This window comes from Cyanistes caeruleus, chromosome 5 (genome assembly GCF_971803275.1).
Source record: "Cyanistes caeruleus chromosome 5, bCyaCae1.hap1.1, whole genome shotgun sequence".
NCBI classification, from domain to species: domain Eukaryota; kingdom Metazoa; phylum Chordata; class Aves; order Passeriformes; family Paridae; genus Cyanistes; species Cyanistes caeruleus.
Window position 1 is genome coordinate 9530958 of NC_141705.1, and position 25282 is coordinate 9556239.

General features: G+C 38.9%; 1 protein-coding gene across 3 annotated transcripts in view; it reads left to right on the plus strand.

The window, feature by feature from the left end:
- The first annotated feature begins 2462 nt into the window (after positions 1 to 2462).
- HTT (huntingtin) overlaps positions 2463 to 25282 on the plus strand; it is a 79782-nt gene continuing 56962 nt past the window's right edge. Inside the window, exons 1-14 of one of the 3 annotated variants that reach the window (XM_023925587.2) lie at positions 2463 to 2896; positions 8419 to 8502; positions 8955 to 9075; positions 12556 to 12615; positions 14548 to 14627; positions 15033 to 15171; positions 15405 to 15546; positions 16997 to 17175; positions 17649 to 17853; positions 18705 to 18752; positions 21955 to 22035; positions 22416 to 22780; positions 24622 to 24745; positions 25024 to 25142. In XM_023925587.2, the coding sequence (XP_023781355.1) occupies positions 2796 to 2896; positions 8419 to 8502; positions 8955 to 9075; positions 12556 to 12615; positions 14548 to 14627; positions 15033 to 15171; positions 15405 to 15546; positions 16997 to 17175; positions 17649 to 17853; positions 18705 to 18752; positions 21955 to 22035; positions 22416 to 22780; positions 24622 to 24745; positions 25024 to 25142 (1848 nt within the window). In that variant the 5' untranslated portion in view covers positions 2463 to 2795. Of the gene's footprint in view, positions 2897 to 8418; positions 8503 to 8954; positions 9076 to 12555; positions 12616 to 14547; positions 14628 to 15032; positions 15172 to 15404; positions 15547 to 16996; positions 17176 to 17648; positions 17854 to 18704; positions 18753 to 19783; positions 19847 to 21954; positions 22036 to 22415; positions 22781 to 24621; positions 24746 to 25023; positions 25143 to 25282 lie in introns of those variants that run through there. The other 2 variants (XM_023925588.2, XM_086889442.1) reach the window with 2 other exon arrangements.

Genomic DNA, 25282 nt, shown 5'->3' on the forward strand with positions numbered 1-25282 from the left:
CCACATTTATTACTGTCTAATGTGATTTATTTACCATGTCAATCGTGGTAGCTGGGATAGGAAAAAAAAAAGAAGGAAAATTGTAATTAAAAAAATATCCAATTTCTTGAAACAGAAAATGTCTGTTGCATTGTGTTAGTTTTTTACCAATGTAAGATAGTCAAATCCAGGAAAAAATGCCCTAGTTCTGCTGTACTGGATCAATTGATCCCTTATCTCATGGTCTGGATCAAGATTTCTGCATAAGTTTCCATGTGAAACAACATTATTCTGATGGGCTGTTTTTCATTAACACATTTATTTTTATGAGTTGAAGGACAAAGCTCCCAAATACCCTACAAAAGAGCTTCAAATTAAATCACCTTAAAACACAACTGTGCTGTGACATATTGCAGATTATCCATGCACATGCCAAAGCACATGGGCCAGCAGTGTCATGGAGTAGTACCAACTGCTGAACTGTTCATGGAAATGCAGAAAAGCTGGCCAAAGTAGGACTTCAGGATAGGGTGAAAAATACTCTGGACATGTTCATCTTGGAAATATTAAATCAAGAGGTAGCTTTAGAGACAAGGTAAGAGCATGTTTCTTTTCTTTTTCTCCCAGAGGCTGAGATTAATTAGTTGCCAATCCCTGAATTTCAGATAATCTTTAAGTTATGCACTGTTAATTGGAACTTCATTTTTCTTTGAGGTAACGCCGACTTTACAAAAATGCTTGTTCTCTAATCCTGCCTTGCTGTTTCTTGCCCCTTGCCTGGTTTACACTGCTTTATTTTTGCCAGTGCGGGTGTTTGTGGGGCGTATCAGTGACATGGTACACACGAAACCATGGATCAGTCAGTTTGGACTGGGAGAATACTGATAAGGTATTCACCAAATTAAAACCTGATACCCTGAGTTACCTTCCAGTTTGCTCACAGTTAATGAGCCTCTCAGTGCCGATAGAGCTCGGAAGGACAGGGAGAACAAAGAGCAGGGAGCTTGTGGGCAGCCACTGCCTTGGCGCTCCTGCCAGTGAGTCAGCAGCCCACAGGGGACTGGCACACTTTGATCGAAAGCTTCAAAACAGCCTTGCAAGGGCTGGCTTGGTTGGTGGCTTGTTTAATCTTTGATAAGAGCTTACGCTCTTTTTACTGCGCTTGAATTTATTTCAAAGTGTGGAGTGGCACATGCACAGAGTGTGCAACATTCCAACTCTGCTGTCATCTTTTATCATATATCATTTGCTTCATAAAAAATTCATGATCATCCACATGTTCCAAAGAAATGTTTCTGCAAGCTTTATCATAAAGTAATCGGGTAGAATACTGGTTTTACCTTAAAAGCTCACATTTTGTAGCACTTCTATAATGAAATAAGGTTTAAGTTGAATTACTTTCAGGATTGAGGATAGGTTTCCTTCCAGAATAGAAGGAAACTAAAACATTTTAAAAACTATGTTTCAAATAGTTTTTAAAATGTCTTTTACTAACATGCTGATAAAGTTAACTGGCAGAGCACTGTTCTTGTGGATATTTGGCAAGAATGTGGTCTACGACTTCTGTTGGCCTGAATATTCAGAGACATGAGCTTTGCTTTTTTTCTTCATGTCTGCTAACAGTAAACAAGTTGAATTACTGGAAATTTATTTTCTTAGAACTTCCAAGAGCTGTTCTTGATTTTTATTTCTGGAAGCAGTTTCATGTGTGTGAGATAAGTTGAATTGCCAGTTCTTATCAGCTGTCATTTAAAGTCTGTATTAACAAGTAGATATATTAAAATCAGTGGTCGCAATTGGAAACTTCACAATATTACTGATTTTTTTCTAAGTGTTTAGTAATCGAATCAATGACTTAAATATTCTATACTGTCTTGTATCTTGTATGTTTAATATGTGTGCACAAGAATTATCCTCTGATAAAGCAAGTCCGCACTCAGGAGAGGAGCGCTGAAAGGCCAACACAAACGCTGCCAAGTTTTAAGTGTCTTGTTCCTGTAAGAGTGTCTCTGCAGCCTAAAATAAAACCGGAGTGCCGGCAGCGCCTTTGGCCGCCACTTGTACTGAGGGGGCGGGTGCGTTACCTGCTGTGCACCCGTGACATGCGGGCACAGCGCGAGTGCTCTCGCCTTGCTGCTACGGTCCTTGCCGTGCAGCTGAGAACGCGGCTCCCCGCGGGGCAGTGCCAGGGGCTGCCAGAGGCTCCCAGGGCCGGCTCTCCGCCCGTGGCATGCCGGTGGCATCCCCGGCCCTGCCCAGCCCTGCCCAGAGCCAAGCGCGGCACTGCGGCCTCCCGGGCACCACGGCCACTGCCGTCAGGGGGCGCCGCACTGCAGTCCCCGGCCGCTCCGGCACGCGTCGAGGGGTTGAGCCTCTTTCTGATTGGCCAGAACGCCCGTCGCTCTCGATGCTGCCCCGCCCCTTCGCGGCCCGCGTGCCCCTGTGCCTATGTAAAGGCTAGCGTGACGCCAGCCCGGGATGCCGTGCGCGCATGCGCAGCCGAGCCCCGGCCCGGAGCAGCGCTCAAGGGGGCGGGGCAGCCTCGGGGGCGGGGCGCGCGCGGGGGCCGAAGGGACGGATCCAAGATGGCGGCGGGGCGGACGGGAGGCGCCCGCGGCCCCGAGCGGCTCCCGCCCCATTCATCGTGGCTGTGACGGGCCCGGGCCCGCGAGAACACCGGCAGAGCGCCGGCAGAGCGCCGGGAGCGAGCCCGGGGGCAGCGCCAGCGGAAGCGCTACAGCTCTGGGACCCGCCAGGCGCCCGTGACAGAGCGGGTCGGAGCGCGGGCCGGTGCCGCCGGCTCGGGCGGAACGGACATGGCCACCATGGAGAAGCTGACGAAAGCCTTCGAGTCGCTGCGCTCCTTCCAGCAGCAGCAGGGCCCGGCTACCCTCCCCGAGGAATCGCTCCAGAGACCGTGAGTGATCCTCGCCCGGGACTGGGGGGCTCCCGACACGCGTGTCCGACGGCCCGCCCGGGCCGGGCCGCCCCGGTTCCGATCCCGCGGCCGGCCCCCAGCCGGGCCCTCGGGCTGCCCTGTCCCTTGGCAGGTGGCGGCTCCCCCAGACCTGTCGGGGTGCTGCTATCGGTTCTCTGCCGAAGTTCAGACGCGGAGTAACTTTCGGGACAAGTGCTTTTGAAAATTCACCGGTGCGGGAAATGGAGATACAGCAATGCTGTGTGGGTTTCACAGGCTGGTTCTAGGAAGGCAAACCTTATTTTCACCTAGTACACTGCTGCAAAAAAGACAAAAACCCTTAAGCATAACTTGAATGAAGCACTGCTTCCAGCATTTTCTCTTGTGATAACTGCTGAAGCGCTTTTTCTGAGGCCTTGTTTTTCTGTGCTTGACACTTTCTGCATGAGTGTCTTCTCTGAACTCTCTGATTGTACAATTTCCTTGAAAGGAGGATTCAAGGCTGAGCAAGAGAAATTTCTTCCACTCTGTAATTCACTTTTTGTATCTTTAAGTGTAGATTGTTGTTCAATCGGTTTTCTTCTTTTTTTATCAGAATAGTGCCCTGAAAGTTCATATTGAAGTTAAAAATAAATTTTGGTGCTTGTGAACTGAATATTTAAATAGAGTTGAAGTCTGAGTTCTGGTGCTTCAGCAGTTGTTAGATCCTTGAGCTATTCAAGTTTCCTATTGGGGGCATTACTGGGTGGACCAGGGCAAGGAGCTGTTCAGTACTACGGTGCTGCCCCTTGCGATTGCATCCTCTAAATTCAGCTTTTATTGAGCAGGTTGTGAAGGTAGTAAGGTTTTTACAGGATAAAGATATGAGTCACACAGTTTTTACAGTCAAGAGCTTTTTCTCTTGCTGTTGGGGAGGAGGGAGAAGCAGAAGGGTTGAGGAGCAGGTAACTTCTAACTTGGCAGTTTCCTGTGGCTTTGGCAGAGGAAGTGAAGCAGTGGCACTGGGCTCTTGGCCACCTGCTCCCACTGCACATTCTGATATGGTTGCCAACTAAATTATCACGGTTGGTGCTTTTTCTTTTTGGAGAGTGTTGTCTCAAACAATCACAATGCATTTCCACAATTTTGATGCTTAATAGGGGAAAAACCTTATCTTCTTCATGAGCTAGTTGTTTTTAGATGCCTTACTGGTCTGCAGGGACTAATTGCTCTGTTTTGTGTATTTTTTTTTCTTTTTTACTTTGTGTGACATGGATGAGCATCTATTTCCAGTCTATCCTATGTGCCATTCAAATTTCTGTCTTGGAAGTTGCTGGTGAAAGAGGCTGTGGTATTTCAAGAGAGAATCCTTAAAATTATTTGTGATGCTTGCTGAGGGATATTATGCTTGGTTTGATGGTCTAAATTTAGGCATATTCTACTGTAAACATAAAAAAATTAGTGTTGGAATTGTCCTCATTGACTTTGCTTTGTGTTTAAAAATAGGCTGTTTTTAGAAAGCTGATGGGATTGTATGCCCCCAGGAATTGTACAAATTCAGTGACAGCATTGAGCCTCATGAAACCCAGTGAAAAGCTATTGTGGCAGCCTTTGCTGAGGCTTCCCAGACTTTTACTGAAATAGCAGATGATGTATTGAATGTAATTCACAGTACTATCTGCACTTATTTTTTTTCTTGTTTGTAGAAGACTGGAAGGGAAAATAGTGTCTGTGTTTGGTGAGAAGTGTTCATCTTTGTTGTGGTTCTATGTAAATAACAGTTAAATCTCTTGTAGTGCTGTGTAGTAAGTTCTTGTCATCCTACTGAGGACTGTCTCCTGCTATGAAATGTTTAAAGATCCTAGAGATTTGGGTAGGGAAGAATTAATTGTTTACCTAGCAGGTATCTGTATTTTTCTTCCCTTTATTGTAAGACAATGACTTCAGAACTTTTGGTAACACTGATATCCTGCCTCTTCTTATTAAAATGTGAATAAAATCCAAGCTTTTACCGAGAAGGTAAGAGATTTTAATAAAGAGTAATCATGTGTTATGCTTATATTATGCCTTACAGTCAGACGGCAGTCTCTGGTCCCCTCTTATCTCTTGTTGGAGTTTTTTTCCTTCTATGTAAACTTAACTTGATCTCTGTCATATTGCTTCTATACACTTCTGCTTAGGCAACTGAATTTCTTCCTTATATTTTTTCAGCTTTTACAGACTCTTAAATTTTGTTACAAATTGGATGTTTTATTTTGGATTACAAAGCTCCCACTAACTTAAAAGTTCACTAATATGGTGTAAAAATTTAGAGTTTGATTTGCGAATCCAAAAGTGGATTCTTTACATTTTCTCTTGTCAATTTTTTCTCGTAGTCACTTACTGTAATTGTTTTCAATTTTTTTTTACATTTGATTCTAATCCTTACAGTAAAAGGTACTGCAAAAGCTCCAAGCAGTATGCTTTTTTTCTCTTCAATTTTTCTGCATCTTTTATGTTTGACTAAAGCTGTGGTCATAGATTGCTTTCATCAGTGCTATATGGAGGCCTAGCATTAATGTTTTGCTTTACTGAAGATCACACAAACTGCATGGATATTGCCTATTACTCTGCTTGTCAGAAGTGGCATGTTGATGGTTTTTTGGCATTACCATGTCTAGGGTGTGTAGTAGACCAGTTCTAGTTAATTTGGCAATCCGTCACTGCCTGCATTACTATACCTTGTTTCCAGTGGCCCCCATATTTGGACTGAGTTTATTTCTTGATCCATCCAGATTTCTGTTTGTTATTAAAATTATAGCTTTTAGTTTCTGTTTTTTTTGTCAAGATTAATGTTGAGCCAATTGGTTTGCCCCTTTTTTCTTATCACTGGCTCAGCTTTAGAACTTCTGTACTCCTCACATACTCCTAATTTCAAGGTCTAATAAAAATCAGCATTAGTGAGCTGGATCTCCTTGTAGTCAGCTCATCTGGACTCAGCAGGCAAAATGATCTAGACTTGCTGGTTTTCTTATGTTGTTTGTTTTTCTTCCTGGTTAGTAGAAATACACAGGAGATTAAACTCCTTTGTATGTGAGATGGAGCTTTCCTATTGATAATTGCTCCTTCCAGTATGTCCTGCCTTCTGTTACTCATCAGATGTGCGTGATTGATTCATCAAATGTGTGATGCTGTTGTTGCCCCCCTGGGTATGCTCATCAGCAGTTTGCCTGTGGACTTCACAATACTTCTGAATAGAGCTTTGTTTGGTTTTTTAAACTAAAAAAAAAAAAAAATAAAAAAAAAATCATGTGTTTTCTCTCTAGATACTGTTTCGTTACCCTTCTCCCTCTGTAGGCACAGAAAATATGTGCATGTACGTAATGTAGATTAAGTGTTTTCCTTCCACCTTTCATTTCTTTAAATTATTTTGTTGGAAGTTATATTTTATCTAGCCAGGCCTTTTTAGGTTTTGAAGTTACTTGTTTCAGCAAGGTGTAGATTATGTGTATAGTGGAGCTCACTGCAGAAATTTGTCCAAGAGATTGATATCTGCTAGTCTGAGCAGTATTGAACACCACTGCCTGCTTTGCTTAGGGCAGTGTTTTATGTAGATAATAGAGAACTTTATTCTGGAAGTAGCCTTTGTCAGCAGTATTTTCAAAATGTCATGTGTCTGAAGTGGTGAGCTTATGGGCAAGTTTAGATGTGCCTGTTCTATTTTTGGGTTGGATATGTACTGAAAATGATGCTCATAAGAGATTGGGTCAGCTGGGTAAAATTAGCATGAAAGTTGAAATTATTTAATTGTTTCCTGAGATGCCTGCTCACATTGGTGGTGCTGACATTGCAAAATCAGTTGGACATCTTGGACAGTATTTGGTGTTTTGTTAGAGATGATCTGAAGTGCTGCTAAATAGTCTGGCACTTTTTCAAGATGGAGAGAAAGAAAGACATTGTGTATCTTGAAAAAATTCAGATTGTCTGCTCATGTTATGCCAGTGTCTTAAGTCCAAGAAGAGAGCCTCTTTGCTGTTTAGTTTGCCTGATAAAATGATGCCTAACTCTAACAGAAAAAATGGCTTTGTTCAGAGCTATTCCTTAAAATTCTAAAAGTAGAAAGTATTTCTGGGGTGAGATGAGATTTTCTTTGTGAGAAAAACTGAAATCTTGGGAGCACAGACTTTTGGACCGCTCACTTCCTGCCTGATGGAAGAAAAGGCACAGGAATACTCGCAAATAATGACTTTTTTTTCAAAACCTCTACTATTATTTGAGCTGAAGTTTCTAAATAGAGCAGCTGTCTAACACTATATTTTGAGTTGACTGAATTTAATGTGCTTATTGGCTACTTGCTGTTGGGTCTTGTTGTGTTACTGCTGTTCATGTAACTCAAGGCTCGTTGAGTTGTTCTCGTTTTCTGACTTTCAGGTCAGGAGCACTGTTTTGCTATCTTGTGATTTTTGCCATTTTTTACTGAGAGAATTAAAAATTGAAAATGATCAATTTTTACGTAGAAAACAAAAGGGAAGATTCTCTGTGAATGTGAGGGAAGAAGCTAGTAATTCTTTATTGAGAAAGACTCAGGAGAGATACCTCTGGGTGGGTGGTTTTGCTCCAGTATTGCTACTGGTTAATTATTTAAAAGTAACATCTGCTTACCTAAAAGTGATTCTGTGTCTGTAAAGTTAGGAGTAGGAGAGACTGCGCACTGAAATAAAATTTCACAGTCAGAGCTAGGAGTCTGTCTCACTCTCTTTTTTCAGTTCCTTTATTGGGGGTGGAGCAGGGAAAAGCTGCTATTCCAAGTGCTTGTATTATGTTGAAGTGAATGTTAAACACATTTTGCAAAGGAGAAGCTTTTCATGTTGTGCTCTCTATTGTTTGTAGATACACATTCTTTGTTTCTCTGCATTTTGTACTCTTTATTGTACACTCAGCTTGGCCTAGGGTTCTGCTGTTTTTGTAATTACCTTTGGAGGAATGTAGTGTATGATAGCATTTCTTTGTCATCCTTTGCAGTTCAGATGCAAAATGGTCCATTTATTAGAACTCCAAGTTTCAAGACATTGGCAGACAAAAAAAGTCTAAGGTGATACTATGTGGGAGGAGGGTCTTTTTAAAAGAGTTATTTTTGGTTCTCTCTCATTTTCTCCAGCCTTTTTTCTTTCTATGTTTCTTTTATTTTTGCTTTGTTCTAGGACTGCCTTATTTTTTTCCATCCTTTCCCTTTACTCTTCTTCATTCTTCAATTTTCATTCCTAAGCATTTTCTCAGTGAAAGTTATGGAATTAGTGTGATATTCCCTGTTAAATGATTCATTCTTAAGTCTTCTTCTAAGTTTATATTTCTCCTTTGCTTGTGTGCCCATATGCTCTTAGCAGCAGCTGCAGATGAAGTCCTGGGTCTACAGGTAGTTGGTGTACAGCTGTTTATGGAGTGGCCAGAAAGTGCAAATGCATCTTTTTCTTGTATAATGATTAGACATTACTTTAGCAAGAGTGTTTGAATGGTCACTTTTGAACTCTTGTCTCACACTCATTATCATTGTGTTCTTCCTTCAGAAAGAAAGAACTTTCAGCTACCAAGAAAGATCGAGTGAATCATTGTCTAACAATATGTGAAAATATAGTTGCTCAGTCACTAAGGTAAGACAGTGCCTTTAATTCATTGATTATTTATTAATATCTTTAATTCTTTAGGATGAATAACAACTTTGGAGTGTTAGTTGTTGGGAGATTCCTTATAATTGCTTGCTTTAAATGCTGAGCTTCTATTTAAAACTGAAATGGCATGGTTTTTGGGTTTTTTTAACCAAAATCTAGGAAGGACTTTTGTTTACCTGTTGGTGGGGTGAGCACTTTCCTTGTATTGCAGAGAGAAACTTGGGTACAGAGGTCAAATACTTTACCAGGTTATGTAGGAAAGAGTTGGAAAATGATCTCCCAACTGCTAATGAAGTGCTTTAGTACACTGAATGTCTTCTCTTGTATATGTGTGTATAGTATGTATGTAGTTAGATTATAAAACCCTTTCAAAAACATCATTTGTGTCCATTTTCATAGTGCACATTGTAATTTTCTAATGTTTGTTTATTTAGAAATTCTCCAGAATTTCAGAAACTGCTGGGCATTGCTATGGAGCTCTTTCTCCTCTGCAGTGAGGATGCAGAATCTGATGTCCGGATGGTTGCAGATGAATGCCTTAATAAAGTTATTAAAGTAAGAGCTTTTATTATCAGATTTTGTCTCTTCTTGATGCCGTGTCCTGTCTGAATTCACACTGATGTTCTTTTAGTTGCTTTTCTTACTGTTGATAATGTCTCATAATGTAAGAGGCTAAGTAAACTTCTTTACTGAATTCTATATGTGCTCTTTCTCTCTTAGGAGGGCGTTTTATGCCCAGATCAACATATTTAACTTTTAACTTGTCTTATGTAATTCATTGTTCTGGTCTATTCTTGTCTTCAATTGTTCATTAACTTTGTTCTCTTCAAGTTAACCAAAACAGGAATGTGGGCTTTTCTGAAATCATCTTGTTGTGTGGGAGGAGTACTGCTATTATTGTTCTGTAAACATAAAGACACTTAGCATGAGGAAAGGTAAAAATATTATTTAGAAACTGATTGAAAGGTAGTGTGGCTTGCTGAGACTTGGAGGAGGAGATTTCAGGCAGTAATTAGAATAAATGTGGTGTTCTGGAGGTTGTTTATTCCCCTGCTGTGGTCCAGAATGAAGAGCTTGTTGGAGAATAGCAGATGGGCATTCATAGGAGGTCACACAAGGTCTCAATCTTGATTCAGAGGATCTTAAAATGAACCTTTTGGGTAATTTGTAGAATCTGCTGCTTCCAGAACAGGCTTGTCTTCACTTGCCTTTTTTTTGTGTTAGGTTTTTTCTGAAATACTTGAACTATAAGACACTGTTATGTATCTGCATAATAATGTAGTTGATGTGAAGTTTAAGTACTTTAGAAATATGCAAATAATAATTTTGTTTCACATGAAGGGGTGTGTAGAAGCAAGAAGCCTAAACATTGATGTCTGAATTAATTAAGTTTTGGGGGCTGAGCTTGTGGCTGAAAGTTGTATGGAGAAAGCTTACAGATTGTGTAGTGTGTTCCATAATGATAGGGAACGAGTCCTTGCTTTTTTTGTTTTGCCCAATAGCACTTTGCTCTTTTCACTTTGATTTGAATGTTTTCCTGTTTGATGGAGATTGCTGTATGAGATACATACGTTATTATTTAACTCTGTTTGCTTTAAAAGCTGCTCTGAAATAATTCTAAAGAATGTAAGCTTATTTCCTACTTTCCCTGAAACACTTACGTAGGCTTGGTATAAAATTTACCTCATAAATTCTCTAATATTGTTGCTCTCTGACATGTTTCAGGTTAACTGGAAAAACCTAATTTCTTTTCAAAATGTCTGTATGCTAGTTTGTTTTGTTTTTAAGATTAAAGTGATCTTAAATAATGGTGTCTTCTATCAGTCATTAAGCTTGACAGTTGGTCTCAGCTCTGAAATGGTAACAGTTGTGATATTCCACACACATGGATGTATCAGACTGCTATGGTAGCTGGGTGTACTTTGTATTCTGTGCTTTATGTTGTGTGGAAGCAATTTAACAACTTAGGCAGACACTTGTGTATAAATGCAGAAGCAAAAAGATGCCCAGTTTTATTATTGGTTGTGCAAGTATCAGTGATGCTTATGGTAAGTAGAACCCAGGCGTTGGGGCCCCTAAGCTTGCATTTTAACCAAAGTTCAACCTTTTCTAGTCTCTCAGGCATTTTTAGAGGCTAATTCTTTTGCTAGTGTGATGCTTTGTAGCTTCTTTTGAAATAAGACTGTGGATGTAAGCATTACTTGAGTAACTGTGTGTCTGTCTGGCATTTATGCTCGTTACTATAACTAGAAAACTAGCTCTTCTGTGCAGATAAGGCTGAGCACTTGAGATAAACACACTGTAAGTAATCTTTGAGTATCACTACACTTACCTGTCAGAACCTCAAAGACAGCATAAATGGCTCAAAATTTAAATAACTGTGGTGATGCCCTTAGAATAAAAAATACCAAGTTGGGACTTTGCAGGTTTCTGTGGGTAAGGTCAAGCTGTCTGAAGCTGATGCACGATGTTGTAGTGTTCTCTGTGCTAATAATACCGGTGGGACTGTTCACATGGATTGCAGTACAGTTGGTCTCAGTAACTGGAATTTATTTTTGTAGTGATTTAGAGCTGACTATGCTTTTTTCCAATTGGGATGACATTATAGTTTCTAGACTACTAAAAATATAGCTATACACTAACAAAAAGAGTTCTTCCAGTTGAGTGTGTTATAAACAACTTAGCCTTGAAGCCAAGTAATAGCTGGTGCCTTTTTGTGTTGCTTGATACTCTCATGTATATAGGGGTAGTGAACTTCTCATAAAAACTTAAGTTTTGTGAAGTTAAATCCTATTGCTGTCATCTAGGCACCTGCAGTCTGTAGTTGGGGTGCTTATGTTAATACAAAGATACAACCCGGGTAAGATTTTGCTGGGGAAGGCAATGCCATTGTATTGTAACAGCTGGTGTAATTGGGGTGGATGGAGTTTTGGAGCATAGTTCTAGGCTGAGGAAATCATGCTCTGGAGGAGCTACAGGCTCCACTGACTGTGCTTAAACAGTTGTGGCTTCTAACTCAGTGGGTGCCGTCAGATTTTGTAGTCATCATGAGTAATCCTGTCAAGATGTGAGTTTATTGCTGATCAGGAAGGCAGATAGAAAATTAGAAATTAATAAATTATTGGGCAAGGAATAAAAAATTAAATACTAAACTTTGTAGTACTATATAAATCCACAGTGTAGGCACTTTCACATTGTACAAAGGTCTCATCAGAGGAAGAGCTGGTAGAAATGTTCATAAATTGTAGTACATACTAGAGAAAAAAGTGGAGGAGGAAGGCTAACCACATATGTACAAGTTGTTCTGTATGAAGAGATTATATTTTCATATCTTCTTATTCTCTGATACTTTGAAGGTAGAGAATGATCAAGTGGTAAACAGAAAATTACTACTTTTCTGTCCTTACTTTAATTTCATGTACACTGGGTTTTAGCCAGGCTGCAGGTCTGCAGTGCATGAGGTTGCTGTATGCTTGATTACATCCTGGGATGTGACACTTCTGGTATGCACAACTCCTTGTGGTGTGCGTACTAACTGAATGCAGAAAATAGGTTGATTCATGAAACAAAGGGTTTTCAGGGGCTGCTAAAGGTAATGGTACAGATACAGCTTCAGTCTGAGAATTAGTGGGAGCCTGCTTGACAGTGGGGGAGGGAATGCCTTTTGCTGCTTGTAAATGCTATTCTTGTGTTTTAATATTCTGTTCATGAGTATCTGTTGCTGTTGATTGCCAGAAAACACAGTAGGTTGGCTCTGCTTGTAGGCTGATCCCATAGGCCTTTTGCAGGTAGAGCTGATAAAACAGTCAATATTAACTGTAAATAACTGTTAGGGTTTGTGGAGTTTGTCCATATTTGTGTGAAGGATAAAGGTATTTCTTCTTAGTATTTGTCACTTTCTTAGTTATACATCAGATACAGGGACCATTAGATAATTCTGTGCCTTGTTTGAAGCTGTTTTACTGCAAGTGTAGCATCTTTCCTGTAAAGCACCTCCTCTCTGATACAGTATGTTATCAATCAATTTTATTGCAGGCTTTGATGGATTCCAATCTTCCCAGGTTACAGTTGGAACTGTATAAAGAAATCAAAAAGGTGAGTGATTTTTCTTTCATATTCTTCTGAAGTGTGGTATTTAGTATGTGTTCTAGTATATTGGAATGTAGCATTACTATAAATTAGTAGTTTGTCTTTTAAGATAAAGGTCAGAGCTTCATTTTAGAAGGATTTGTGACTGTTTCAATGTATTATTCTACTGAATTCCTCACTGTTGTCCCCTTTGTTTTGATTTAGCCACTTCTGAAAGCTTATCTGGCAGAAAATATGTGAGCATTTGGTTTAAACAGCAGTTTAAGTTAACCTTAGTGACTCCCCACCCAAAGGAATGAGGCAGATTCATGATGTTTTGCTCCACTGACTAAGCTGGAAAGAATAACTCAAACCAAAAGGATCATGAAAAGTAGACAGAGGACAGTGACCTTCTTAATTGACACAACCTAATGGAGAATTAAGGCTTGAAGTAACCTGATATAACTACTTTCCGAATGTGTGATGTGTACTTACAGCTTCTTACAGAGGCATAGGAAAAGATACTGAAGCAGGTATCAAAAGCTGCCATTTAGATATGTCCACAGGAAGAAATTTACTAATAGCCTTTTTGGAGTTTGTGACTGGAGAAGAGAAATGCTATGTTTAGGACAGTATCACTGAAATTGTGTCTCTTGCATCTATAAACATGTAGTCATGCTTGTATAGACAGAAAATACAGGTGTTACTTGTAAGACTGAAATGATACTGGGATTTTTTTGGGGGGATAATAGAACTCTAGAAGATAAGTCACAAAACTAATGTGCATAGCTTTTCTTCTGTTAGATGTAGGGCCATGTATGGATATCTTACTGTATTGCTGTACCGTAATGCCATGCAATATTTTTAAGGGTGTGGAAATGGACATTACCTAATTAAGAGAAAACAGCCAACATAAAAATTTCTCTGAAGTTTCTGCCCATTTATAACCAGGTGTAGGAGGAAATATTTTGGTGTTCAGTTGTTCTTGAAAGATGCTTTTGGATTCATGACAGGTGAGAGAGAGGTAGCATGTGCAACAGGATCATCCAGCAGACTGAATTTTGTTTGTGCATCAGGATCACTTCAGAAGCCATGCCAGAATCTGGTGTTTGGCTGTGAACCTGAGAAATGCATGTTCTGTAATTTAGATGCAAGTATTTTTTACTTGCTATGCTAACAAGGTTGCAAGCCCTTGATACATCAGCTAAAGAAAGTAATAAAGAAATTACAGTTTTTAAACATCTCAGCTTTGTCTTCGTGTGATTCAGTTTGAGAAGCATTTTGGTTGGGTTTGAACTACATTAGGTAGACACCATCCTAGGTATCTGTTGACTTCCATAGTTTTCTGTATTTCCAACAACACTAAGGAATTGTACTACATCCCTAGACACTAGTGTAAGGGCATTCTAGTTCAAGTCAGGTGCCCAACTGAAGCTGTCAGTCCAGGCAAATAATTACTCAACTTCAGTAGTCATTCCATTATGACATGCTACAGATGAATATGTTGGTTTCTCCTTGGTGCACTCAGAAGCTGAATGTTGTTTATTTGCATATCTTCACTGCTGTCAATTTTATGCTGTATTTATATCTCTGCAAGTGTTCCAGTAATTTTTCAGACTCTCATATCATCAGTGTTTCTTTGTTGGCTGATGCCTTTCTCTGGTATTTTAAGCAGATTTCAGCAGAGCAGAGATCTCAGACACTTCCTTTTCTTTTGTGGTGTTACTTATTACTCATTTTGGATTACTCAGAAAACTCCTAATAGCAGCTAGAAAAAAGAAGAAGTCATGGAACTGGCTTGACTTCCTTTTGGCTAAAGGAAATTTATGATTTCTAGACACCTTATATTTTTATCTGTTTGAGTAAAATATACACTTTTGTATATTGTATATTATTGGTAGTTTTTTTGTAGGAAATGGTTTTGCATGATGAAATGTGATAGTTATATGCTCTGTCTAGAATGGTGCTTCAAGAAGTCTGCGTGCTGCACTCTGGAGATTTGCTGAGCTTGCCCATCTAGTTCGGCCTCAAAAGTGCAGGTAAACATTCTAATAATGGACTTTCCAAAGAACTTTTAAAGAAATACAGATGTTAACAAAATGTTACTGTTTGGCAGCTTTAAGTATGTAATTAGGAGGCTGGAGGAGTTGCTCCCACCTTATTCTCTCTGAATTATTTCATCAGTGTGTTTTTTTAATGGAGTTTTAGTTCTGTGCTATACATTACTGTAAGGGGGAAAAGCTAGTGGAGATAATGACGTGTATTTTTTAAGTATATTCTCTTGCATTCAGAAGATTCTTCTTATTTTCCTATGTTCTGTGTAGCTATCAGGTACAGTTTTGTTTGATTTAGTAATACTACAGAACTTGAGTATGAATTAAAAATACTTGGAAGGGTACAGTTGTTCTGAGCTTAAATTAGTTTTTCTCCTGTGCCATACTTAGGCCATACTTGGTGAACCTTTTGCCCTGTCTAACACGGATAAGTAAGAGACCTGAAGAATCAGTACAAGAGACGCTGGCTGCAGCAATACCCAAAATCATGGCAGCTTTTGGCAATTTTGCAAACGACAATGAGATTAAGGTACCTTTCTTAACCCTAGCAGTGCTCCCTGTTACATCCCAAAGCATGGTGAGTTATCAGCATTACCAGTCAGACGGTGCAGAAAGCAGTATTACAGCTGCATGTCTGAATTAAGGTAGTAGTTGCCTTTGCTTGAGATGCATGAAGTAATGTTTTGAATAAATGAAAAATACATATGCTGGCTTCTTAGTTCACTTCTGATATAAAGTTAAGTAAGGTGTCTTTCTTTTTAGGTTTTGTTGAAGGCTTTCATTGCTAATCTTAAGTCCAGTTCCCCCACTATCCGTCGAACAGCAGCAGGATCAGCAGTAAGCATCTGTCAACATTCACGAAGAACACAGTATTTTTATGCCTGGTTATTGAATGTGCTTTTAGGTAAGATTCAGGGCAAAAAATTCACTTTATGTGTAAGTAACATTACATGTTTTTCCATGTATCACTTTGCATAAGTGAAACATTTTCAGGTAAAGGAAGGATACTTAGACTACCAGTTACTCTGCTGATACTTTCTCTATCTGGTGTTAAGTTAGAGGAAGTTACTTCTAAAGCTTTGTCTCTCTCTGTGCTGCTAAGTAAGTAACATTGAAAAGAAGTAGCTGAGGCTTGGGAAGCAGGTGGAATGAAGAGGGAAATGAAGAGTTCTAAGGATTCTGGGTGAACTTGTGCAGCGTCTGGAGTCTGAAGACTTGCATGGTCCATCAGTTTGGTTGCTGGTGCAGCAGGTCTGGGGTGGAGGGTACCCTGCTGTGCTCTGGACCGTGATTACATACCCTGTGACCTTAGAAGAACCACCACATAGATTATTATAACTTAGATTATTATAACTATAATAACATAGATTATTATAACTTAGAGCAGAAATGGAGGGGGTTTTATTTAAAGCACACAACTTCATACCAGGTATTGCTTCCATATTTCTTCAGCTGGGAAGTTTGCATGGTCTTCAGGTTGTTTTGCAAGTCATGATGAGAGACATCTTTGGCTGTCATTGGAAATTTGCCTTAGTTTTGTCATTGACAAGGGGTTCTTTACTTTGTAGAAACATGAACTATGTAGACTATTGCAAAAGGAGAGATAAGAAAGACCAACAGATACATGAGGTGTTATCATGTTAGCCTTGCTGCTTTCAAAAAGTGTGAAAAATTCAAATGCTGCGTTGTGACTTTCCTCCCTCTAAAGTGATGTGTGATAATGTCCTTGGCAGTGATGCAGAATTCAAACGGAAAAACAAATGGGAACTTAAAGAATTGATTCTGATTTTTTTTATTCCTGCCTGGGTAGAAGGTTGTGTTTTCTTCCATAACTTATATTAGTTTGTAATATGCCTTGGGGTTGGTTGTGCTTAGCAGGTAGGTATATGGAAGAAAGTTCCAAAAACAGGGCAGAGTGCAAATATCTTCCATTAGGATAGTATCTGTGAGCAAGGGAATTACACTTGGGTGTAAGCTGTCAAGTGGAGAGAGGAGGCAGGTGAGAGGAGCAAAAGAGTGTAGATCATTTGGTGAAAGCATTCAGCTATTACAAAACAAAAAATACAATTTTATGTGTTTTTGTGGAGTAAAAAAGTAGGAGGCAGGGAAGATGAGACAGGGTCCTCTGATCTCCCATGCTTAATTGATTGTCAGTAGTATAAAATACATATTTTCAAGTGTTTCTACATTTGGAAAGCACTCTTAAGTTGCTGCTAAGTTTTGGTTGTTCCATTTTGTTGGGTTTTTTTATTTAAAGAAGCTATTATATGGGCTACATGAAATACCATTTGTATTGAAGCTAACCACTGTCAGTAAATCAGTAAGTTATTTGGCCACTTCATTTCTCCCCTCAGGCTTGTTGGTTCCTGTAGAAGATGACCGTCCTACTCTTTTAATTCTGGGTGTTTTACTTACACTAAGGTATCTCATACCTTTATTGCAACAACAAGTAAAAGATACCAGCCTGAAAGGCAGTTTTGGTGTAACAAGGAAAGAAACAGAGATTTCACCTTCACCAGAACAACTTATACAGGTAAAATATGAGTAATAACCCTTACCTGAAGAGTAGTAATTATGAGGAAAAGAAATAAATCTTGATCCAGCATTAGTCTGATACTGAACACTCTGAATTGTCAAATTCCTCTTTATCTTGATAAATGATACTTGGTCCAGTGACAGGAATTATTGATAAGTAATGACCAGAAATCCCAGAAAAATGAATTGGCAGTACTTGTTAGGTGTGCCCATAGGAGCCAAAAACTTCTTATGTTGCCTTTGATGTGATCCTTCTATAACAATAGGAAGAAACAACAGACTTCTACTGAAAAGGCATTAAAGTGGTTACAATTAATTGACATTTCCCCTTTGGAAGATTGTGATGAAGATCAGATATCCCAAGCATCAGTTATTCTTAATTCATTGCTGAAATTTGATGTTGTATAGGATAAAACACATAATATGTTCTGTCTTCATAGAGACTTATTCCAGTACTCTGCTGTCTTTCAGGTTTATGAACTGACTCTGCACTATACCCAGCATCAGGACCATAATGTTGTGACTGGAGCTCTAGAACTGCTCCAGCAGCTCTTTAGAACACCCCCCCCTGAACTGCTCCATGCCTTGACTGCCTGTGGGGGCATTGCTCAGGTCAGTGTATCCAAAGATGAACCTGCCAGCAGGAGCCGCAGTGGGAGCATAGTGGAACTTATAGGTAAGCTCTGCTTTTGATAGTTGGAGTAAAAGGAAATGAACATACATCATCAGCTCTAGTTCTCAGTGTTAGCGAAAGCATGAAGGTTAAATGAAATGTATGCCTATACATGGCATTCTTTTTTCCCCAGGTACAGTAGAAGTTCTTTCCCTCCTTCTTTTAAGTGGCTATACATTCATTGATTAATGACAAGCTTCCGACTTTTTTTTTTTTACAGTTTGTGTTGATGATTTTTTGTTGTTGTTACACAAAGCAAGTTGAATACGGTGACTTTTTTTTACCCCACAAAAGAAATGTTGTTCTTACCAATCACCTGACAACTTTGATTCCTAAAACCAGATCTAATCAGAATTTGTATTAACTGAGACCTTCTTGCTGAATACCAAAACCAGCATGAAATTTAAGCATGATTTAAGCTTATCCTTAACTGTTAAAATCAGCTATCAGCTTTCTTGTCTGTGGAGTGCATGTTCTTGAAATTCTCTTAACTGCTACCAGTTTCAAAAGAATCAGTGTCTGATTGGATTTTTGTAAGGAGTCTGTATTGAACTAATGGTCAGCCAATATTGCTGCTTCTGGAAGGTAAATTATTAGCTGGAAGCAATCATAGCAGGGAAATTTAGAACACATTTTTGAAAGCAAGCTACACACAAGTGGCACATAATATTAAAAGTAATTCTGTGGCGAATGATCAAAAACCTTGGACTTCAAAAGCAAAAAGTTTGCTATTTCTTCCTGGCTTTGGTTTTTGTTTGGATTTTTTTTTCTTTCCCATTCATGGCTATTAGAATTCCTTCATGATTTCATTAGCTCTGTCTTTGCCCTGATGTGTTACTTTCTGTGATTTGCAGCTGGAGGGGGGTCTTCATGCAGCCCTGTTCTTGCAAGAAAGCATAAAGGTGATTATTTTTGAAAACAAATCTTTAATTGCATTCCTTCCTGATTTTTTTGGGGTTGTTTTTTTTCCCCCTTCCCACTTCATTGTCTTGCTGAATTTGGGTCTTCATTCACAATTGCCTGTGTTATCAGCTGAGTTTAATCATTATAAATAATGAAAGAATTCTGATGCAATTTCTGATATTGCAATCAAGATATTCTAAAATAATTTAAAGCAATATGATTTTATTTTTGCTGTAGTTCACTGGCAAAGTTATGCTAATGGTTATTGATGCAGTTTTAAATGTTTAAGAGCACATGGAAAAATAATCTCTCTGAATAGGGCATTCTTCTTTTTCATAGTAGTACTTAACCATTAATGTAAGTTGCAAAATAGTTAACTTTCCTGGTTTTGTTAGGCCTGTTTTTTTCTCTGTAATTCACTAATGCATGTGTATGTTTGCACGCTTCAATATGGTGCTTTGTTATTTCTTTTTCTGTTCTTGATGATTAATTCTACACATTTTTGTCTTGCTGTTTACATTTTAATTTCTTTTTTCAATAGGTAATTCATTTAGCAGGATTTTAAAGAATACAGTTTGCTCTGAAGTATTCTTTTCTGAGGTTGTGCATGAAAGTACTTAATATTTATTCGTATGTTTACATGTGATTGAAACCAGTCATGTCACTATGACAGAATCAGTCTAGGTACAGCTGTGTAACATTTTCATCACCTGCAGTAGGTGAACAAAATGTTGATGCTGCAGTGAAACTGTGTGAATGTAGTGCAATCACTGCAAGCATTAGTAAGCAAGGGGTGTGCAGTGCTGAAGATAAAAACTTCAAGGAAAAGTAGTTTAAAACTAAATGAGATTATATGAGCTTGAAGGACCATTACAGCTTATACTTTTCCCTGATACGTCCTTCAGTTTTATCTGCAAGGAATGTCATAATGCCTAAACCTTATCTGTATACTTTAAGAGTATATCAAAATGTGAACTAGTGGTTAAAGCTGAATGAAATAGTGCTTATGGATGCAGTTATTTTTTTTCTAGTTTAGAAAGGACAGATTGAAAGAATGGGTGTCTGAAAGTAGATATTGCTGCAGCATTCAAAGGTGAGACAGAATGCAACAAATCGCGGTATCTATCGCAATGCCTATCACATGTAAATAAAAAAATGGTAAATTATCATTTACATTCTTGGTCTTGTTGGTAGTCTTTAGTGTAACTTTGAAGTATTAATAATAGTGTAAATTCAATTAAAGTACTTGTTAAAACACTAATCTTTCACTTGGTGAGAAAACATATATGAGTCATCAGCTTTCATCTTTTCTCAAGATTATTATTGGAGATTTTATGGTCTAAACAATGGCAAAAACAATTTAAAGAAATCCCTTCACAATTTTTGATTGGTTTATTTTCAGATTGTGAATTGTTCATTTTCTGCTGCTTTCCATTGTAGAAAGGAGGGAAAATCCAAACCTCTTCCCACTTCCTCCCTTGAAGTCATTTTGCATTCATGTAGAGTAGTGGGCAATGGATATGTCTTCTCAAGCTGTAATGCTTCTTTGTGTGTAGGGGTGTAAAGTGAGGCTGATCTACAGAAATCTGTTTCACATCTTGCCAATCTTGCTGCATTAGACCAACTTCAGTTCTGAGCAGCTGGCCTATATTGGTTTATGTTTCAACCTGAGAAGATTATTAGCAAGAGAGGCTGAAAATTCCTTTTGAAATCAAAGCCTATGTTTTGAAAGCAACTGGGGTTTTTTTCTTATTAAATAAAGGAAAAGTATCCTGCCGCTTGTGTTATATATTCATTTAATACATATAAGCATACAAAACCTAATGTGCCTAATGATTGTTTTTCAGTGTTCTTTCACTTTTAGAGGTGGTCAGCCATGGAGAGCAGAAGAACATCCTGGTTTGTTTCAGTGAAATGGATGTAAATGTGAAAAAGAATAGAGAAGAATATATTACATTTTGTGCTTTTTGTTGGAAACTCCTAGCAGGATTTTACTCATTCATTCATAGGAATAGTTCTCAGTTACTGTAATTTTACATAGATGGTATATGGAAATGTCGTGTTTACTTTTCTGCCTTACAGGTTTGAGCATATTTTCAGAGGAAGATAATTCTACTGTGGTACTGCTATGTATGAAAGCAGTGGAGAAAAAGAAGTTAATACAAAAGTGTATTAATGCTTTTTTTACCTCCAGTTAACTTGAATAAGGTGCAAAGGTATCACCCAGAGTTATCCAAACATTAGTTTCTTGCATTATCAATCTTAGACTACCAGTGCAGCTTGGGGGTCTAAGCAAAATGATCCTTCTCACAGCAGTTACTGTGAATCCCTATTAAGGATTATTAAGAAGGATGGGCTTAGCAGCTCCCTCTGCACTCCATGTGCTGTCCCATGGATAAAGTTTTCAGTGCAGTTGTGTCCTTGGTTCCCTTCCAGGCAGTGTGCATCTGCAGGTATCTTTCTCTTTCCACTGCCTGTAATTTAAGTAGATAATGCTCTGTGAGTAAGCAGACTCTGTGTTGGTTGGATTATGTTAGAACCCGTTGTTGAGAACTGCTGGTTCTCAAGTTTCTTATGGTAAAAAGCATCTCTGAAGGTTTTTTGTCTTAGTAATCCTTAGCTTTCAATGGTTGTCCATGGCTCATCACCCTGTCCCACCTGTGTTGTCTTGTGCTTCTATTCTGCACTGCTCTTCCCCCTGGGCTTTTTCCGTTCTGTTATCTTTGGAGTTCCAAGCAGCTTTTGATAGTTTTTGTAGCCTTGAGGAAGAGGTTATTTATTCTATTACTTGTGGTGCGCTAACGCCCTTCAGAATTGAGGGCAGACATCCAGATGCTCGGTATCCAGTCCTTAGGAATAGCACATACTTGATGAAATCAGTGGGATCCTAAATGTAGTCCACAAGAATAAACTAGAAGTAATTAGCTGTAGGTAGTTTCCTGAATGGTTGCACTGGTAAATGAAATTACTTAACTCTGTTTCCTTGTCACTGCTGCCTGTTTCTTTCCTGATGAATTAGTGAGGGACTAGATGTGCACTTTTTTCATTCCCTGCTTCCTTTCATCCATTACGTCATAGCTTTGAAAAATTATTTGGATAAACTTTTTAAAAGATAGATTTCACATCTGCCTTCAGCTGCTCAACATTTCAAGCTGACTGTACTTTTTGAAAACTAAAGGTTTTTCTCTTATCACTTCTCAGGTAAAGTACTTCTTGGTGAAGAGGAAGGCTTGGATGATGATTCTGAAACCCGATCTGATGTCAGCGCTGCATCGTTTGCAGGTACCTGCCTTTCTCTTTAGCAGCGTAGTCAGCAAATACATTCTGTTATTGCTGTATACAAAACAGTGTAAGTGATGTGTTAGTGGTGAGAAAGAGTATTGGCATGCAAAAGACATGGTAAACACAACTGAAACGATAAATACTGCTGAGTGTAAAACTTAATGAAGTTGGCAGCATTCTTTTTTTAATGGGAGTTACTGGTAGAGATCGAGTGGCATCTTTATAAGATACCTATTTTCCTACCTATAGTTTAAGTGTTTCATTATGCACTTTTTTTAGCCTAGTTTAATATGTGGTTTTAGCCTGTGTGTTCATTTCCAAAGTGAAGCACAAATTCAAGCACTGGACTGGACTGACTCATAAATGGCTGTGTTTTGCAGCTTCTGTGAAGGGCGAGATAACCAGTGAACTGGCTTCTTCATCAGGTGTGTCGACAGCTGGGTCGGGGGGGAGCTCAGCTGCAGATCCCACGGGACACGACATCATCACGGAGCAGCCCCGTTCCCAGCATACGCTGCAGTCAGACTCTGTGGACCTGGCAAGCTGTGACCTGACAAGTACAGCTACTGAAGGGGAAGATGATGAAGTGCTCAGTCGAAGCTCCAGCCAGATCAGTGCTGTCCAGTCAGACGCCACTATGGATTTGAATGATGGCACGCAGGCTTCCTCACCAATTAGTGATAGCTCTCAGACTACTACAGAAGGTCCAGACTCTGCTGTAACCCCTTCGGACAGTTCTGAAATTGTAAGTGTGCAGCGGGCAGAGGGGGGATCTCCTTCTACTGAGGGGCCCGACATATCTCAGAGCTCTTCCATGGAGGGCCCAGACTTGGATTCGTCTCCTTACTCGACTTCTACTTTTCAATCCTCAGCCAGTAACAGTGGAAAGGTCAGCAGCTCACACCTCTATTGGAGAGCTTGACCTCCTTTTAACACTTTCGCTTCAGCAGTAATGAAAAGCTACAAAGCTATAATCAGTGTGTTCTCTTGGTGGGGCATGTGAAGGCATTACAGATTTTGCTCACTGAAAGAATGGCAATATCAAAGTCTCGACATAAATACATCTTCTTAGTAGTATATGCTTAATTTTGTCTAGATATATTAATAATTATTTTGGTGCAGGAGGTTATTGGAAGTGTTAAATGTAACTTTTCTCTAAAAGGGTGAACAGTTTATTTGGAATAATAAAGGAATATTTTTGGAGCACAATGCTTCACACTGCCTTCTGCTTGTGCTTTTACACTTGGGAGCACAACTCATCTTTTTTTTTTTCCTTTTTATTCCATCTTAAGGATTTCTCCTATAATGGGCAAATATTGCATGATTTACAAATGTAGCAGTTACATATCTAATGAACACCTGAAATATGCATAAAATATATCTATTTTAAGACATTTTTCTCTCTTGGGCAAGTGTATTGTGAGGTTGTAGTAAAAACAACAAAAATACAATTACTGGGAACCAGAGCAGAAAATTCTAAAGGGGGAAAACTTAGAATTTCTTTAGACATTTTCAAACATTATCAAACTTTTGACTCTAATTTTCTGATAGTAACTTGGAAAAGTAATAGTCTCTTAGTGCTACAAAAAATAGTAAATTTATAATCAAATATAATATAAGCAAATACTTTTGCAAGTGTGAGGATTCAAGAACCAAAGGAGTGACAATAATTGCTCTCTGGATTACATGATGGTAGTGCAGAGGCCAAAGTGAGCAGGCATTTATTGACAAGGTGTGTTTATTGGTACAATGGGTTTATGCAAATTCTTGTTAGACTGTTCAGTGTGTCAGTTGGCATGCTGTTTACAAGCTGTAATTGCATGTAAAATTATGTTTTCATAATTGACAGACTAAGTGGTTGTCCAAGTTACTTACACACAAGCTTCTTAATGAACAATTTCCAGGTGCTTATAAAGATAGGAAGTAACTGAAGAAGTGTCCTGTTTTCTGATAAAGTTAGTGAAGTTGGTTTTTTTTTTTACTTTACTGCCATTGATTGTTATGATTAATTTTTATGGTTATTTGTCCACATACCTACTGCCTATATATTGCCTTGGTTCCAAAGGTCAAACTCTCTTCCAGATGAGTCCATCCTTGTAGTCTCTGGTTTTTAATGAAGAAATGAAAATACTTTATTTGTCCTTTCTTGTCCTACAGTTTGTTCTTAGTTTGATTTCACATATCCAGGACAAGTAAGGTTATGGGGGAGTTTAACTGCAAGGGCCAGGGTCATTTTGTGGCAGTAAAGGTGTTGGTTGTGATCTGTAACTGCTGAGAGAGAGACATTTGTGATAAGGGAGCAAGGGGAGCTGCAGGGCAGCAATGGACTGAGTGGTTTACTTTGTTCCTGTTGGTAGCCAAGTTCATGGCTCAGCTGGAGACTCTCAGATGGAACTATGGCCTCCAATAGCCTCAGAGCTGCAGGAGGAGGGAAAGTGCTTTGGGGTTTACATGCAGCTGGACGCTAATATTTATCAGGCTCTTATTTGCTTTCAGACTATTTCTAGATTACTAACACGGCATGTTTCAAATTTATTACTCTGTGTAAAGATAAGTTATTATAAGTCCTGTCCTTGCACTGTTTAGGTTTTGGAGGGTGCTGAAGGGCAGTATTCTGGAATGCAAATTGGGCAACTACAAGATGAGGAAGATGAAGCTGGAAATATTCTCCAAGATGATTCATCAGACTCCTTCAGAAGTTCTTCTCTTGGTATGTTGATAAATATAGGGGTGGCCCAGACTGGTGACACCATTAAGACAAATGTTCAGGTGCTTCTGCACTTCCAAGGGAGTGAAGACTCATGTAACAGATATGAAAAACAAACAACTAGATGGATATGTAAAATAAGGAATATATTTCAACACTTGTGATCAATCACTTGTTTTGATCACTGCTGATTTATTTTTCATGTTTGTATAATTAAGTTTAATTAAAGTGGTTTTAGTTTGCATCTGAAATGGTATTTCATGAATTGCTTTTTTCTGAAGCTCTTCAGCAGTCTCACCTGCTGAAAACCATGAGCCATAGTAGGCAGCCTTCTGATAGCAGTGTGGATCGATTTACATCCAAAGAAGATTCAGCAGATGCTGGTGATCATGAGAGCAAGGTGAGAAGTAGTCACAGCGGTCTGTTCTACAGTTCAAAAGCAACAATGTTTAAAAAAAAAAATTAAAACTCACCATTACAATGAAGTAAATTAGTGGTAAATGTGGGAAGCCTGTATATGTGATGTACCTCCTTATAGGT